This window comes from Phytophthora cinnamomi (assembly GCF_018691715.1).
Source record: "Phytophthora cinnamomi strain GKB4 chromosome Unknown Contig104, whole genome shotgun sequence".
Lineage (NCBI taxonomy): Eukaryota > Oomycota > Peronosporomycetes > Peronosporales > Peronosporaceae > Phytophthora > Phytophthora cinnamomi.
This window is the reverse complement of record NW_027151037.1, coordinates 284528-300417: the sequence shown is the minus strand read 5'-3', so window position 1 is coordinate 300417 and position 15890 is coordinate 284528. Positions and strand designations below refer to the sequence as shown.

Here is a 15890-nt window from a genome sequence, read left to right as displayed (position 1 = left end):
GAAGTGGGAACGTTTTGAAAACCATTTTTGCGATATACTTCGTACGTACGTCTCACAACATTCAAGCTCCGGAGAGAGCCGTCGTGTGGTCTCCGAATACTTCGGGCTGCACCAGCGACGATTTTCGACACTGTAATGCAAACAATGAGCAAGTGCCAGATCGTAGAGCAAGAGAGACTGGCAGACTTCTCCGACCACGAACTCGTTAGCGTCGATGATCGTCTGGTAGGTACTTGTACCTCCACCAGTGAACTGGCAGGAACGAGGCAATTAGCAAGCTGCTGTTATCACTGATGCGGCTTGGCCCAGTGGCCTCGAAAGCGCGTCCGTTTGGTAGTCGACAAGGTTTTCATTCTGAGTTTTCCGCTGTACTACGCAACAAGCCTCCGCCCCAGTAACATGAAGCTCGCTACTTCGTTCTTCACGCTCTTCGGATCTCTCCTCGTGCTACTTGCCACCCCCACCAGCCTCGTTAACGCCGAGTGCTCCGATGTCCACGTCGTCTTCGCTCGTGGTAGCGGAGAGGCGGCTGGGCTCGGTATCTGCGGTCAGCCACTCGTGAGTGGCATCACCTCCGATCTCTCTGGGATGAGCGTCTCGTCCTATGCAGTCAATTACCTCGCATCGTACGATCAGACCAGTGCCGGACCCGGTGCCACCGACATGACCAACCACGTCGTGTCCATCGCGGACGAGTGTCCTGACACCGTATTTGTGCTTGGAGGCTACTCTCAGGGTGCTAGTGTCACCGACATCGCTATTGGTATCAAGACAGTGCTTGGCACTGGTGATTCTATTCCGGACACTTTGGCGTCACGCATCAAGGCCATCGTGACGTTCGGTAACCCGCTTAAGCTCCAGGGCGAGACTATCTCCAGCGCCAGCTCCACCTACGGATCCAAGGCCATCGAGTTTTGCAACACTGGAGACCCGGTGTGCGGGAACGGCTTCAACATGATGGCTCACCTGACGTACGCAACCGACGGAAGTGTGACCACCGCGGCTCAAAAGGCTGCCGCGTTGGTGAAGGGGGGTACCAGGGCGTTGCGTGCGTAAGCGCTAGCTCAGTAATGCGATGGCTATCGAGTTCGCGGCCACGGTATATGTTGAAGTGGTGTTTTAAGGTGAAAAAAAATGAATGCCTGTTGACTGTGTTTATCGGATATACTATATCAGAGGTCAGATGCCGATCAACTATGGCTAACCATGGTTGACCACGGTTACGGTTAACATTTACCCGTTCGGGCACGGTTGACCATTTGCGACCTTTGCACTGTATCCTGTATCGGAGTTCTGGCGTTGGTGTGTTGGTGGGCATTAGATACAGTCACTGGTTCTTAGCCCTAATTTATAACCGTACCTCACAAAAATAATGCTTCGGGTGCAGCTTGTTTGTTACCATTAGTTGAAAAAGCAAATATGCATTCTTATGTTAAGATTTAGGTGGCAAATTTCAAAAACTGGAAAGCGCTCTGCAGTTTCCCTACTCGATGGTTTCAGCTGTCTGATTCAGGAGGAGCGAATAGTAAACCTCGTTGTCTTGCAGTCGACCAATGTGCTCTTAAAAAAGGTGTTTATTGGGCCGTCGTGGATCCTGTCCGAGGTGGTTGAACATGTATTCTTTCTTGCGCACCGAATCATGCTGCTCGTTCACCATAGCAATAGCCTCTTCGATTCAGTGGATCATTTGCACCCGATCTACTTTGTACTTACCAAACAATTTCTTCTTGATGGCAGCTTTTAGAGGTTGGTTGACGTAAAAATCGCAGATCTGCATTATTGACGTCAAGCCTGCAGTAATAAATTCATACATGAGCCCCTTCACTCTTAACTAATCGATCACTTCGTGGCACGTGTGGGCTGAGGCGGCATCCCATATGAGGCCAATCTTTTGTCCTGGAAAAATACTGACCAGGAAGTCGACATACAAGAACTTTTTTGCCGAATGATATTGTAATGCTATTTTGGGCTTCTAACATTAGGTAGGTAAAACGATAATGCATCAAATATTATGCTAGCCAGCGATTGGAAACTGCTTTGTGTTAAGAAATAGCTATCAAACGAAACCAAATGCTCGAAAAATCTGGTTTTGGCATTCAATTTGTTACACATTCTTTCTGTGAGGTACGGTAGTACATGTAGCGCTAACGATACAAACATACAGACTATGGTATTGAAATTATATCATCTTTAATAACCTACCACGACCCGCCCACATATGAATGACGTTTTGCCAAACCCCGTCGATTTCAATAAGTATCCAAGTTCGTATTATAGTCGTAGAACGCATTGTGAAAGTGGAAGCTGCTTATATCGATATCATCCCCCGCCACTAAAGCCCCATGGCAGGGGAGGAAGTCGAAATGAGCAGCCTCTAAAACTGCATTTCCTCCTACCTGTCGACGCCGGAGATACAAGCTCGAATATGAATTTACCGTATTCTGCAGTACAAATTGCTTACACACTCCAAGCAAGTACATCGAAGACGAGGACCCGCAAACAAAGTAGCGAAGACAAGTTGCCGAACGTGTCCAGTGACCACACTGCTATTGCTCCTGAGCAACGCCCACCAGCAGCAACAGCAGCGCGTGACGTTCCCTTGCTGACAGTGAGAAACTGAAGCACCTCGTAACGGTACGCATCGATCCCTGGTGGCACGCCTAGGCTCGGTTGGAAATCACAGGCTAATCTCACACGAAGAGATACTCTTAAATCCATACCATTAGCAGTACCGTAAAAATTGCTCAACTCGACGGACCAAGGTCAATACAAATACAAATGCATGTACATTCGTTAAGTATGGGCCACCCACCGCACTCTATCGAGCCTAGTGTATTTGTTACAAGTGGCATGGCATACACGGCGTCTCTGTAGCACTGCTTCAGAAGTCAAGCAGCTGATGAAGCGTAAGGGAGACATTCTCGCATCCCTCAATTTAGTTCGCTATTACAAGGTGCCTCATGAATCATACAACCTTCACGGGTGGTGCTCGTTGTACAACGACGCTGTCGTGCATTGACTACCGTTCAGCTCGTAAAAGCAATAGTGAGACAGTGACAGCGGCACTACTGCTCCGTGGTGGGCTACGTTATGACGACTTGGTCATCGCGAGCCACACCAACTCGTTGTGTACGATAATGGGCTCAACCGAAGCGGGTATGACAGCTTTGCCGAGCTCCAACGGGGACAAGCACACTGAAAACGAGCGAGAGACGGCGGCATCTCGGTGTGCATTTATTCACGCGGGCGAATACGCGGGAGTGCTGTGTCGTCATTCCAGGCGCTGCCCGCCATGTCGCCTCGAGCTGGCCGCGTTGCTCAGCGGACAGCGAGCGTTGGCTCGACTTGGCATCAATTGCTTTGTCCGCACGCGCGGGAACTGCCCGTGTCTTTGCAAAATAAAAAGAAGACCAGTCTTCGGTCCCAACTGCCTCGTCACATGTGGCAACTTGATTCCCCGCTGCGGAGCCGGCGAGCTCCGGCCCAGAGGACTTCTCCAGGAGAAGCCCTCTGGGAAAATCTCCTTGCTCGGGCTTCACCGGACGGCGGCGGCTGCCGAGCCTGCAGGAGGCTCCTGCCGAGGAGCGGCGAGACAGGTGCTGCTCGGCCCGCATTTGAGACGGAGCGCTGCGATGATTAAATGTGCTGTACCCTTTCACGCAGCAACCATTGCGTGTCAGCGGATGGAGCTCGTTGCCTGGCATCGGCACGCCTGCGGCACACAAAGCAGCGCTGGCTGCTGCACCGTTCGATTTTTCTTGGCCGTCTCGACACTGCTGCTGGTCCAGTGCTGGATTCCGCTGGATGCGGATCCGCTGCGACGGCGCTCATACAACATGCACACTGTGCATTGCACAGTGGACTGCAGGCGTTCATGTCTGCGCAGACGACTTCCCCGCGGCTAGCTGCACGGTGTTGCTACAATACGCATCACACCACCCCGGGGGCAGTGGTGCTCTAGGGCCCGGCACGATGACTACATGACAGAGCAGCGGTGCCGCAGAGCCTCTACCAGAGGGCTTGTGCCGGGGCGGCTTGTTTTCTGGTCCCTGGCGACAGCGCGGAGCGAGGACCGTCGCCTTCGCGGTTGGTGAGATGTCCGTGAGAAGTTCTAACTGAGAACTGCAGCCTGCACTCGAGGGACCCGCGATGTTTTGCGTTTCCGCTGTTGCGAGCGTCGACGCGATGTGGACATGTGGACATCAATCGATGCGTGGCCCTGCAGCGTTCGATCTTTGGTGTCCACCCTTCAGCGCTCGATCTTTGGTGTCCACAGCAACAGGAGCACAGTCTTGCTGTTGTGACCCGTGGCAAGGGCCAGCCCGCCACGAAGCAGCAGTGCCGCGGTCAGCCTGGCAGCAGCGACGACGGCAGCGTGGCCGATGTAAGCCTCGCGGTTGGAGTCATCCCCCCTCTCGCACGTTTAGTAAAACTGGACCGTCTAGCGAAATGCCCACATTCCCTAATCCGACGCGAGGGAACCCTGTCGACCCCCGAATCGAACGGCAAATGGCTCGGCGTCGGCTCGCGCAATGTGGCCCCGATGGCGTGCGTGTCGCGTTCCGATTGCGTTACACGTAACTGGTTACACAGGTTACACGGCGGCGCGACTAACGAAGCCGGGGGGATGCGTCTCGTCATGCTCGTCTTTGCGAGGATTTGCCTCGGTTGCCTTCGACTCGAGACATGGGCGCCCGGCTTTGGCGGCCCCACATATCTTGCGACGGTGCCTGCGAGCAGCGCGATCCGAGCATGAGTGCGTCCAGGCGAAAGACGGGCCGCGCCGCGCAGCTTGAAGCGCGGCTGCCGTGGTCGTTGCCGCTGCTGCTTGCCGGCAATCACGACTTCATCTAAACACCGTCGGGTCTCCGCTCGGCTCGCGGACCGCCCCCATCCTCCTGTCCGCGTGCGCCGCTTCGCCCTATGCTGGCATTCCGGATAACGTGACCGCGGCAGCGGCAGCGCAGCAAAATGCTGAGCAATCGCCCTGATCACGGGGAATGGAGCACTTCAACGTCGAGTCGGGCGTGGCGGGCCCCGCAGAGGCTCATGTACACGTACCGGGACGGCACGGACGAGGCCGCAGGCAGCCGTGCGCGAGCGCTTTGCGGAGGTGGTGCTTCCTGAGGCCCTCAACCTTGAGAGGACGTGTACCTGTAGCCGCCGCGGTCCCGCCTTGGTGGTCGGCACCTCCTCCTCAAGTGCTTACTGCGAAGCGCTAGCGGAGCTCGTGACACGTCCCGTGTCCCAACCAAGGTACCTCGGCACCCGTCCCCGGCGCCGCGCGAGGCAGTCACTCGAGCAAAGCGCCATTTGACGCGGGACCTTCCGCTGTCGGCGGGCAGCAAGATTTTGGCCGCGGGCAGCGCAGAAGCGGCGAAAGCAGCAGCACAACAATAGCAAGAGCAGCAGCACGAACAACTACGTGTACATGCAGTACAACAACTGCATACAACAACAGCAACGTCAAGGACGACGACGGCCAGCCGCTCCGCACACTGGCGAATTCCGCGAGCCCCGCGTTGAAGCGCGGTCGAGCAGCGCCGTTAGCTCACCAGCAATCGCGCTGGCCGTGACCGCGGCAGCCGGCGAGGCAAGACGGGCCGCCTGATACGTGCCGCGCAGAGGCGGGCTGGCGCGAATTTACAGCCGATAGCCCCAGCGACGGCGGCGGCGAAGCGAAGCTTGCTTGCTCTGGCCACTTGTGCCCGTGGCAAGGCGGAGCCCACGTGAGCTCCTCGTGCTTCGGGGCTGCTTCGGCCCGCGGCGGTCTCCGGTTGACTCAACCGGCGCGGGACCGCCTCCGTCCCTCACTCGAGGTCGCGGCATTGCGGCGGTGGTCGCGGCGGGTCATCAGCACCGCGCCAGTACTGTACCGTACGAGCACAGTAGGCCGGGAACGCGAAAATGAGGAGGGTCTTCCGCGTGACGAGCGCGCTGCTGTGCCTGCATCGCCCCATGCTTGGCGAGCAGGTCGCCGAAGGCGGTGGCCGTCCGAGTGAGTATCTTGGCAAGCTTGGCACGCAGTGAAGCAGCCAGCGGACGTACACATCGGGTGGTGGCGCCAAGCCAGCTGGCGGCGCTACATCACGGCGAACGCCTGTTCGACGTTATCGCACACTGCCACCACAATGCCGCCGGCACTGCTGCCGAAGCTCCATCAGGTACGTGTAGCCGTCTGATGCGCTGGAGCCAACGCCTCCGGATCGGCGGTGCGCGCGCGCCCTCGGAGTGAAGGAACCCCGAGCCAGCGAGAGACCTCCAGCCTCGACAATGCGGGCTACGGGCCCGTAAATGTAGTTTGCGAATTCTGCATTTCTGGCCGGTGGAGATGGGCTGACCTGGCCTGGCTGCGGCCGCGATAGATGCAGTTTTGAGGGGAGCTTGCTCGCGATGCATGGACAAGGTGTTGGATGAGAGATCGAACTCGCTTTTCACCAGGACGGCGGCGGCCGGGCCGCGGCCACGCCCACAATCCGATTCGCCTCGAGCCGTGCAATCAAGCCGTGCTGCTGCGAAGGCCGAGTCGCCGAGCGCCCACCGTCCGCGGCCAGAGAGCGAGCGTCAAGCGTAGCGTGTCAAGACCCAAGACAGAAGACCATGCAGCCCTCGAACAGCAGCAATAGCAGCGACGTCCCGCAGGCCACCGACGTCGTCGTCACGGACCCGGCGGCCTCCACGCCCTCGGCCTCGTCCGGCACCGGTTTGTCCTCCTGGCCCGAGCTCAAGCAGCTCAACGCCGCCGTGACCGTCACGCCGATGGACGGCGATGCCCAGCTGCGCAACCGCAAGCGCCAGCGGCCGTCCGCGCCCTCGTCGCCCTCCGCGGGCTCCTTCCCCACGCCTGGCGACCTCAAGCTCGACTTCGCCGGCTTCGAGGTCGGCGGCAGCGCCTCGACCGCCGTCATGGCCTCGGCCCCACTCACCGTGGCCACTAGCTCGCCGGCCATGACGTACCCCGCCGCTTCCGGCGGCTACGGCGCCACCGCCGGCAGCTACTCGAGCGGCGTCTCCACGGACGACGTGCTGACCTTCCTCAAGAACCTGCAGCTGGCCCAGGACTCGGCCGCGCTCTCGCTGGCCACGCAGCGCCTTGCGCAGGACGGGTTCGACTCGGTCTTGGCGCTGGCCTTCGCAGCCGTGAGCGAACTGCAACGCGCCGGCATCGCCGACGCCCAGCTGGTCTGGCAACAGGCCCGCCGCGACTTCCAGGCCCGCCGCTTCCAGGGCCCCGGCGTGTTCTCGCCCACCTACACGGTGTCGCGGTGGCTCGAGCTGTGCGGCATCCCCAAGTCCAGTACCTTCGAGTACGCCGAGTACCTGTGCCGCCTGGGCTACTCGTCCGTGAGGGACCTCGAGTTCGTCGTGCACGACCAGCGCGCCCTCGCGGTGTTCAAGATCGGCCACAGCCGCCTCGTGGTGCACTGCGTCACGGCCGCGGCGAACCAGCAGCAGCAACAGCAGCAACAGCTGCAGGTGGCCAACTACCAGTACGGCTCACACGGCCCCAACGTGTACACTGCCGGATCGTCTAGCGCATTGCTCCAGCCGCTGGACATCCAGCGCGAGAACGAGTTCGACGTGCAGGCTTATGACAGCTTCCTCGAAGCGCTGATCGAGCCCACGGACGCCGAGCGGATTCAGCAGCAGCGCTACTCAGCGCCGGCTCTGACGCTCGGCCGCGAGAACGACCCGAACCGCATCAACCTCATGGGCGCCGCCGACGTGTTCGGCAACCGCATGAGCTTTGGTGGCGTGTCGGCCGTGGCGTCGCCCGTCCCATCCAACATGCCGCTACGCCTGCTCCCCCAGGAGCACCTGCAGCTACTGTACGAAGCGGTGAACCTGCCGCGCCCCAACGCGTGCCGTCGGGGCAAGAAGATCTACTGGTCGGTGCTCGCCACGGGCGGCATGAAGGAGGACCGGTTCGCGCCCCTGACCCAGTTCACGGCGGCCGAGCTCCAGAACGCGTACCTGCGTCAGTTCGAGCTGCCGGCTAGCAACCCGGTGAAGATGGACGCCTGGAGCGACGAGAACATCCGACAGCTCGAGCACGCCGTGAAGGACCCGCGCTGCCGTCACCTGTCTAAGGTGTGCTGGGAGATGCTGGCCACAGGCCGCACCGGCGTCGAGGAGTACGCGCCCCTGTCCAAGTTCACTGCCTCGCAGTTGCGCTCTCGCTTCCGCTCGCTGTTCGGCGACAAGCGGCCTCAGAAACTGCGTCAAAAGAAGCAGATGCTCAAGCTGCAGCAGCAGCAGCAGCAGCAACAGGAACAGCAGCAGGCAAATAGCGCTGCGATGAAGAACGAGCGATCGATCTAGGAGTGAAGAAGGGAAGTAATTGTTGTAGTCAATAAAATTTGCATTTTCACAACACGCTTGCTTGACCGGGAGCGTTGAAGTCGGCGGCTATGCTTGTCGACGTGATGGCTACGCTCTTGACGCGGGCATCAGTGCATCTTGCTGAGGCGGGGTCACTTCGACGTCGAAGTGCGCGCAAGTTGATAGAGACGACGCGCACGCTGAATGCAAAAGCCCTGCTCGGAATTGAAATGTCAACGTGGCAGGCATCATCGACTCAAAGTTCGAGGTCGAGACCAACGGCTGCCTACAGATAATACTACTAACGGGCAAGCTGCATTTTGGGGAATAGATCATAGTTCTAACTATTGAGACATACTACGGAGAATACTTTTAATGGCGCCGTCTAATGCGCCGCCTGATTGTTGCCGCGGACGGCGTGCGTGGCGGCGTAGTGCGGCGTGACCGCAGCGCTCTGACTGATGTTGTTGGCCTTGGCGGCCTCGGGGCACTCGACCTTAGCGAGCGCCACCTTGTCCTTCACGCAGTCCGTCGGGTCCGCGTCGCTCTCGGGCTTGGCCGTGTTGGAGACGGTCGACGCCATGGTCAGCGACAGCGAGCGGCGCAGCGAGTGCGCGTTGCGGCGCAGGAACGAGATTGGCTGCTTGGCCGCCGCGAACGAGAGCGGGTGTGCGGGCGCGGGCTTCGGCGCAAAGTGCTTGGCGATGATCTGCTCCAGCTGCAGGCGGGTCTCGTTGGCGACCGAGTCCTTCTCGGGCGAGGATTGCGGCTCGCGCCAGTAGTAGCGCTGCCAGGAAAAGAGCGCCTTGCCCCACTCCTGCCGGTCCTCGCCGCTGCACGCGCTGAACTCGAGCCGCTCGGCGTTGCCCAGTGTGTAGGACCGGTCCTTGACGAACACCTTGCGCGTCTCGAGGTAGAAGCTGTTGGGTACGCCGTCCGCGCGCTTCTGCGCCTTGACAGTGATCTTGCAGCCCGAGAGCCGCACCTCGCTCAAGCACTTGGCGCAGTCGGCCGACGCAAACTGGCGCAGGTAGCCGTCCTCGAGCGAGAGATAGCGCACCGCCGGGCGCGCGTGCTTGGCGTGGAGGATGAGGTAGCCCTGGCGTGTCATGTTGGGGAGCTGGGTGTATGTCTATCTGTCTGTCTGGCTGGCTTCGATCGACGAGCTGGAGGCGAATTGGCGACTGCGGCACTGGAGCACAGGCAGCAACCTCAGCGAAAAGTGTCGGGGCGGTTGCGCTGGACTTGTCCGGCTCAAAGATAGATAGAGCGTGCGCGGAGAGATAAAGCTAGCGAAACGACCGCCGTCGATGCTGCGCTGCTTGCTGGGGCAATGGGACAATGGGCATGCGAGTGCGAGCCCGCCCTCGTTTTGCCAGCCGCTGCGTCCCAGCTCGTCGCTCGCGATAGGTCTGGATCCCCACAGGACAGCAGAGGCAGCGAAGGCGGAGCCAACGCCGCAGATGGCCGCCGACAGCGACAACGAGACGAAGCAGAGCCACGAGCGCCAACAGCTGCGGTGCCGGCAGCGCAGAAGGTTTCCGGGAGCGACACATTGCCGACTCTATTGATTAGCCTAAGTGTATCGACACCGAATAAGAGCCTTGTTGTCGAGGCTGCGGCACGCCACCGCCAGCCGAGATACAGGCACCCAACCTTGTCGTGCAGAGCCGCTCAGCCCCCCAGGAACCAGCGCTGCACCACCACGAAGTAGATGAAGCAGCAGACCAGCAGGGTCATGCTGGCCGCAAGGAATCTGGACAGGAAGCACTCGCGGCCCAGGTCCTCGTCCGCGTCCCGTGCGTCTTGGTCATCGTCTGCATCGTCGTCGAGCAGCCCGCGCCGCTGATGCTGATGATGCTGCTGGTCAGAGTAGTGGCGCGTTTTCAGTAGCAACTGCCCGCTCGTGAGCGGCTTGAACTCCCCACTCGGCCGCTTGGGCTTCTCGGCCGCCGCGATTTGGATCGCGCACTCGGGCGCGGAAGTCTCGACCATCAGCGAAGAAGCAACTCGGCCAGCCGAGCCGTGCCTGCGGCGACAGTTCGACGCAACGTCGAGCCAAAAATGCCCATGCTGTCCAAATGACGACTCCGAAACGGTCGCGTTACCGTCTAAACCCGGCCAGACGCACGCACCTTCACCTCGAGCGAGCCGCTGCCCAGGTGCTGCCGCAGGCTTCGAGATGCTGTTCTCCAACACGATCCGCACCACAGCAGATGCATGCTGAAGCAGAAGCTGACTGTTTGCAAGCTGAACACTCGATCTGCTGGATTCTGGATGGCGACGGAGAGGCAGTGGAATCGCAGCGGAGTCTCGTTACCGCGCCTTTAAACTCTACGTCGCGGCGGACCCTTGAAGGCGCCTAAAGCACCTTTAGCTAAAAGAGGGTGAATTCTATGTACTGGGAGCTGCACCCCCAGGCCCCGCACAATAAAACTAACTACGAGTTGCGGCAACGGGGCCGTCCACTGGAATGCACGGCGCTGGACCCGCCTCCGCAAATACCGCTTTCTGCTTGATGTCTGCGTAACAAGCGGGTCAGTCGGTCAATCGCCCAATTCACTAGGCAGGTAAAGTTGTGAACCAGATGCCGAAAACGTGCAAACCAATAAATTATCAGTTTTTTTTCAAATATAATTTTACAAAGCTGTGCTTCGCTAAGGATTTTTAATTTGCGGACCGCACAACATGCAACAATAGGCAGATTCTTGCTGTAGTACCGCTCTCATCGTTTCTTTTTAAATAAGGGAATAGGTAGTTAAGTTGTTTCTTCCATTGCATTACCGCCCTAGTCGGATCTAGCACAGTAGTAATAGGAGCTAAAGCAGAACTGCATTGCAATACTAGATGGGAAATCCGCCATCATTTTTTTTACCAGTCACACTCCGAGAGAGCACTGCTTGAAACTGACTATGTATTACTAGATAAGACTGGGCATCCCTATGGGTGTCTGCACAATGAACTATGTCAATAATTCGGACATGTTGGCTCGTGCGGTCCGTACGATGAACCAAAATAGTCCAGGCTATTCATTAAAAAAAATTACACCCAATTCGTTGCACTTTCGAAACCTGAATCGCACGTCTTGATCGAGAAAAATTGGCAATCATAAATCTTGAGAGATTGACCTCAAGGCGCCTATGTTGTAAAGTTTGTGTTACTAAAATGGAGTAGGTTTAGTTCAATCCACTCGTTTTTACTTGATCATGACATGCATTCTCTTATTTTTCATTTTATTTTCCGCGGATAATGTCGTTGGCGCTCCGGGTGCACTCTAGTTCACATTTATCGCGTTCCTCCGTACCTGCGGCTACGGCTGTATTATACTTTTTTCGTTTTAGCGGAATGTAATGTAACAAATATCCATTTACAGCTAGTGTACCTGACACTCCCAGATTGAAACTCATGTTACCTACGATGGACAACGACATGTACTGTAGGAGCTTGAGGGTAGATAAGACGGTTTCAGCCGAAAAGGCAATCGTTGTGTTTGCACTGTCGCAGTAGTGGTCTACATTGCGCGCCATAATTTTTCGGATACCTATATTTTGGGGCATATATCAGCTGCTAGAAAGAGTTAGATCTCGCTAATTAACGGAAATTCCCGATTAATACCCTCTACCCAAATAGTACCCTCTCAGAGTAACCCGGTAGTAACCCTACAGTAACTCAACGCCTGGAAGGAGAGCGACAAGGTCGAGTACACTCGCTTCGGCAACCCGCGCATGCCGGCGGTGGCTGTGGTTTGTGAGTGGGTAAGGAAGGCATGGCGCGACACTGACAGCAACACTGTCATTAACTCAGTCTCTGCTGCTGGGTTTGCAGACAGCTACCTGGACTGGCACGTTGCGAAGCACGACGTGTATGGTGAGCAATTCTGTACAAGCTGGGAAGCCGCTGACGAGGACCACGAGGATATGGACGACTTTAACCTGGACGAGCTGCACGACGCTCTTGATGATGCTGCACTGATCGACGAGTAAGCTAGGGTAGCGATGTAACCTTTTGGTAATACAGAGTAACCTTTCGAGATTTTGTGAGGGGTACTATTAAATAGTGCCCGGGGTATTATTCCGTAATTTCCGTTAGATATGTTGCGCCTATCCGATCGTGTTATAACTGACATGTGACGTGGAGCTTGATTTCTGAGTGCTTCTACACAACATACACGTTTTCGATCCGCGACATGGTTTCGGACAATTATTATCTTAATCTTAGTATGGGTAAGAGTGAGAGTCCTGCCGTGGCGTCGTTCAGTAGTGGGCTTTGGCGCCGTTCTTGTGGTGGGGGGCTCAAATCAGCGCGCAGGCATCGAATCCAGCAAATTGTGCAGCTCCTGTATGGTGATCGACTTCCATGCATCCTGGACAGCAACTGTTAGCTCCGCCACCGACGCGTATTTCTTACCGTTTCCATACATCTTTCGCACTAGAATCGCCCACACGCTTTCTATGGGGTTTAAATCGGGGGACCTAGCAGGCCAATCGAAGACAGTGACGCCTTCCTCCTCCTTGAAAAAGCCCATGGTCTCGTACTACGCATGGATGGAGGCGTTATCTTGCATGAAAACGTAGTCTGTTCCGTAGTTCGCATGGGCGAACGTCAGCAGGTTCTCCGAGATAATGTAGATGTAGTCCGACAACTTCTGATGCCCCTCCAGCACGATCAGTTCGGACTTCCCCTTGACACCAAACGCGCCCCACACCATGATCGAACCGCCGTCATTCTGGCTCGAGAGATACCGACGTGGAGGGCGGCGGATGTCTCGCCAGTAGTGTTTGTAGCCGTCAGGATCCTTTCGATTAAATTTCTTCTCGTCAGAAAAACAAATCACAGGTTAGACAACCTGCTTTTGACCAGCAGAAGCGAGCCTCTCCGCAAACTCTAAGCGCGTCTCCTTGGGCTCCTCCGTTAGGGGAAGCGTTGTGTCCATTTTAGAATAGTCAACCTAAGCTAGAAACCTCTGAATAGTACGCCACCTCGTACGCAACTTCAAGGCCGGTACCAAGTAGTCCCCAGTCGCTGCGCCGAGCACAACCTGTCGAATATGACGGTCCGTGAGACTTTTGGGCCTACCTGTCTTAGTCGCGGGCTTTCTTGGTGGTGCGCAGCACGTAGCTGACCCCGCCTGGAGATCGCTTAACTATGCGCGCGATCTCCCTCACTCCGCCCACCCACCCACCCCCAGCCAGCCTCGTGGAGGCCTCTGATCCTTCCCCAATGTGATGGGTGGACAAACGTGTTTGTTGTATACCAGCATAGCTACGCTGTTGCAGCGCGACGAGTGTTCAATTCACGTCTAGCGCCCCCCCACCCAAACTCTAGGTGGAGGCATCAATACCACCGTACGTCATGGCCGAAGCTATCAGGTCAGACAAAAGCCTCCATTTCTTCCTCCGCTGGTGGGTGTTACCTCTTCGCGAGTGCGCAATTGGTGGGTTTGAAGTTGAACTCTGCGCTAAAGGCACAAAATGATCCGTAAACTTGTAACATGTTCTACAAATTTGAACGGGAGCAGCTTGTCAGATTTCAATGACTTGCTTTATCTGCAAAACCCATATAAATTTATCGCAAAAGTCCGATAGATGTGTCACCCTGAAAATTTTTGCAGTGGTGAACTTGGCTGTACTAAGAACTGGCCAATCAGCGTGCACTTCATGTATTTTCCACTGGGTTTTGTGAACGATGTGGGTCACACCAGTTATGTACCTACACAACTACTTCCATGACTGGGGACGTCACAACAGGGGGAGAGCTTAAAAATGGCGGGGGAGAGCTTGGAGGCGCCCGAAAGGAAAGAATGGACCGGCCTCCACGAACAAAGATTGTACAGTGGCAGCTGTGATAGTTCCTAGCGCGTGCATGGATCGCTGAGACATATCGTAGCGGCGGTTTCAAGCTTGCTTGCTGTGGCGGTGGGCGATGTGAGTAGAGTACAGTGAAACGAGCTTGCTGGTTGTTCTTGTAAGGCGACATGACGCCCACGTCAAAAGGATGAGTCACCGGTGTACAGCCAACAGGAACGCAGACAGCATATGTGCCCATTTCAGCAAGCCAGTGGCGCACCGCGTCGCATTTGCATACTTTGAGACAATGTAAGATGAGGACACCAGCTTCATACAAAACTTTCTCAATCCACTTGAGCATGGCATTTGCTACAAAACTTTCTCAATCCACTTGAGCATGACACGTCCATCAAACCACGCTTTTGTTCTCACCGCGTCCGTGGCGACACTCGGCTCGCAGTAGGTTTTGACTTCGTTGTACACACCATTGTCAGGCTCTCCAGCAAACACAAAGTGTGGTGACAGCATGCGGCCATCAGCACTCGCAAGCAGCACCCCGTCAACGGCGCCAGACGCCACCACCACCCTATCATCCGGAACTGCTGCCGATTGAGATGATGTTGGGACGCTCAAGAATAGGATCGCTATGGACCCGGCGACTTCCGTGACTGACCTGGGCAAGAAGATCACAGCAAGCCTGAAAGCCATTTCGAAGCGTCAGTGGCTCGGGACCTACAAGATGTTCGCAATCAGGAAGAAGCTTACCAGAAACAGAGGTCGCCGCCGGAGTTGACACCGCGCTGTCGCTTGAAGAGCTACAGAATCTCGCCAGCAAAACAGTTAACGAAAGAAGGAGCCGCAACACAGTGGCGAAAAACGAGGAGTACTCCGAGTTCAATGAGTATGAGATTACCCTCCAAAAGTAGAAATTCAGAGGTGATTCACTTGCGTGTTTTTATTCAAATATGGAAGTCGAGTATTTTACCGATGAGTCCAGCTGAAACCAGCTAGGTGGGACATACCCGTTTGGTTTGGAACGCAACCTTTTCGTTTAAGTAAAACTTGGCTTGAGCACACACTTGGGCTCGGGGCTTTTTTCTTTAACGGGGAGACAGAGCTTTCGAACGGTAGCTTGAGTTTACAAAATTATCAGGTAGATCAAGCGTCATGGCCTCCCAACGTTGGTGTATCAGTTCATCCCTCCAGTACAATAAAGGCACAAAACGTTCTGTAAACTTGTTACATTTTAAAGAACGGCCGTCATCATGCCGAGTGGGTCCTAGGATCGATCAAGAGCTGGACGCCGAATTTAATTCCGTGTAACAGCGATATTTTACGGCAAAGCTGCGTAAAGCTGTTTGCACCCGAAGAAGGGAGACAAAACATCCTTGCATCGAATTTCATCTACTCGTGCATAGAGTAACAAATTGCCAGTGTTTCCCGTATGCTTGTATCATGACTTCGTGGGCTCGAGGCAACCATTCGGCTATAGAAGCATTTAGAAACTCTACCGCACGCTGAGCTTTTTAGATGCACGCCTAAATGATTCCACACGAATAATTCATTTTACAAAGTTGTTCGTGTCGTGAGAAAAACACTTCACGAACGCTACCTTGGGCCATCTAATCGCAAAAATTATCCTCGCACGACCGCATTGGCTAGCGTCATCCGTAACAACACCACCAATAACCCATTCCTTCGCGTGGGCATCAAGCATCACGGTCTTCATTCGCTGTGCTAGATCAAGCCTATCATGACGGTTCCCAGTACGAAAAAGACCCA

General features: G+C 56.0%; 3 protein-coding genes across 3 annotated transcripts; 1 reads left to right on the top strand and 2 right to left on the bottom strand.

Moving 5' to 3' along the window:
- Nucleotides 1–6600: 6600 nt before the first annotated feature.
- Nucleotides 6601–8322, top strand: IUM83_05944 (uncharacterized protein; the record flags this gene model as incomplete). Its single annotated transcript, XM_067930109.1, has 1 exon — nt 6601–8322. One exon carries the CDS (start codon nt 6601–6603, stop codon nt 8320–8322), a length of 1722 nt encoding a protein of 573 aa, XP_067782868.1.
- Nucleotides 8323–8707: 385 nt separating this feature from the next.
- On the bottom strand, nt 8708–9433 carry IUM83_05943 (Pleckstrin homology-like domain; the record flags this gene model as incomplete). Its single annotated transcript, XM_067930108.1, has 1 exon — nt 8708–9433. One exon carries the CDS (start codon nt 9431–9433, stop codon nt 8708–8710), a length of 726 nt encoding a protein of 241 aa, XP_067782809.1.
- Nucleotides 9434–9996: 563 nt separating this feature from the next.
- Nucleotides 9997–10317, bottom strand: IUM83_05942 (uncharacterized protein; the record flags this gene model as incomplete). Its single annotated transcript, XM_067930107.1, has 1 exon — nt 9997–10317. One exon carries the CDS (start codon nt 10315–10317, stop codon nt 9997–9999), a length of 321 nt encoding a protein of 106 aa, XP_067782808.1.
- Between the last annotated feature and the right edge of the window lie 5573 nt (nt 10318–15890).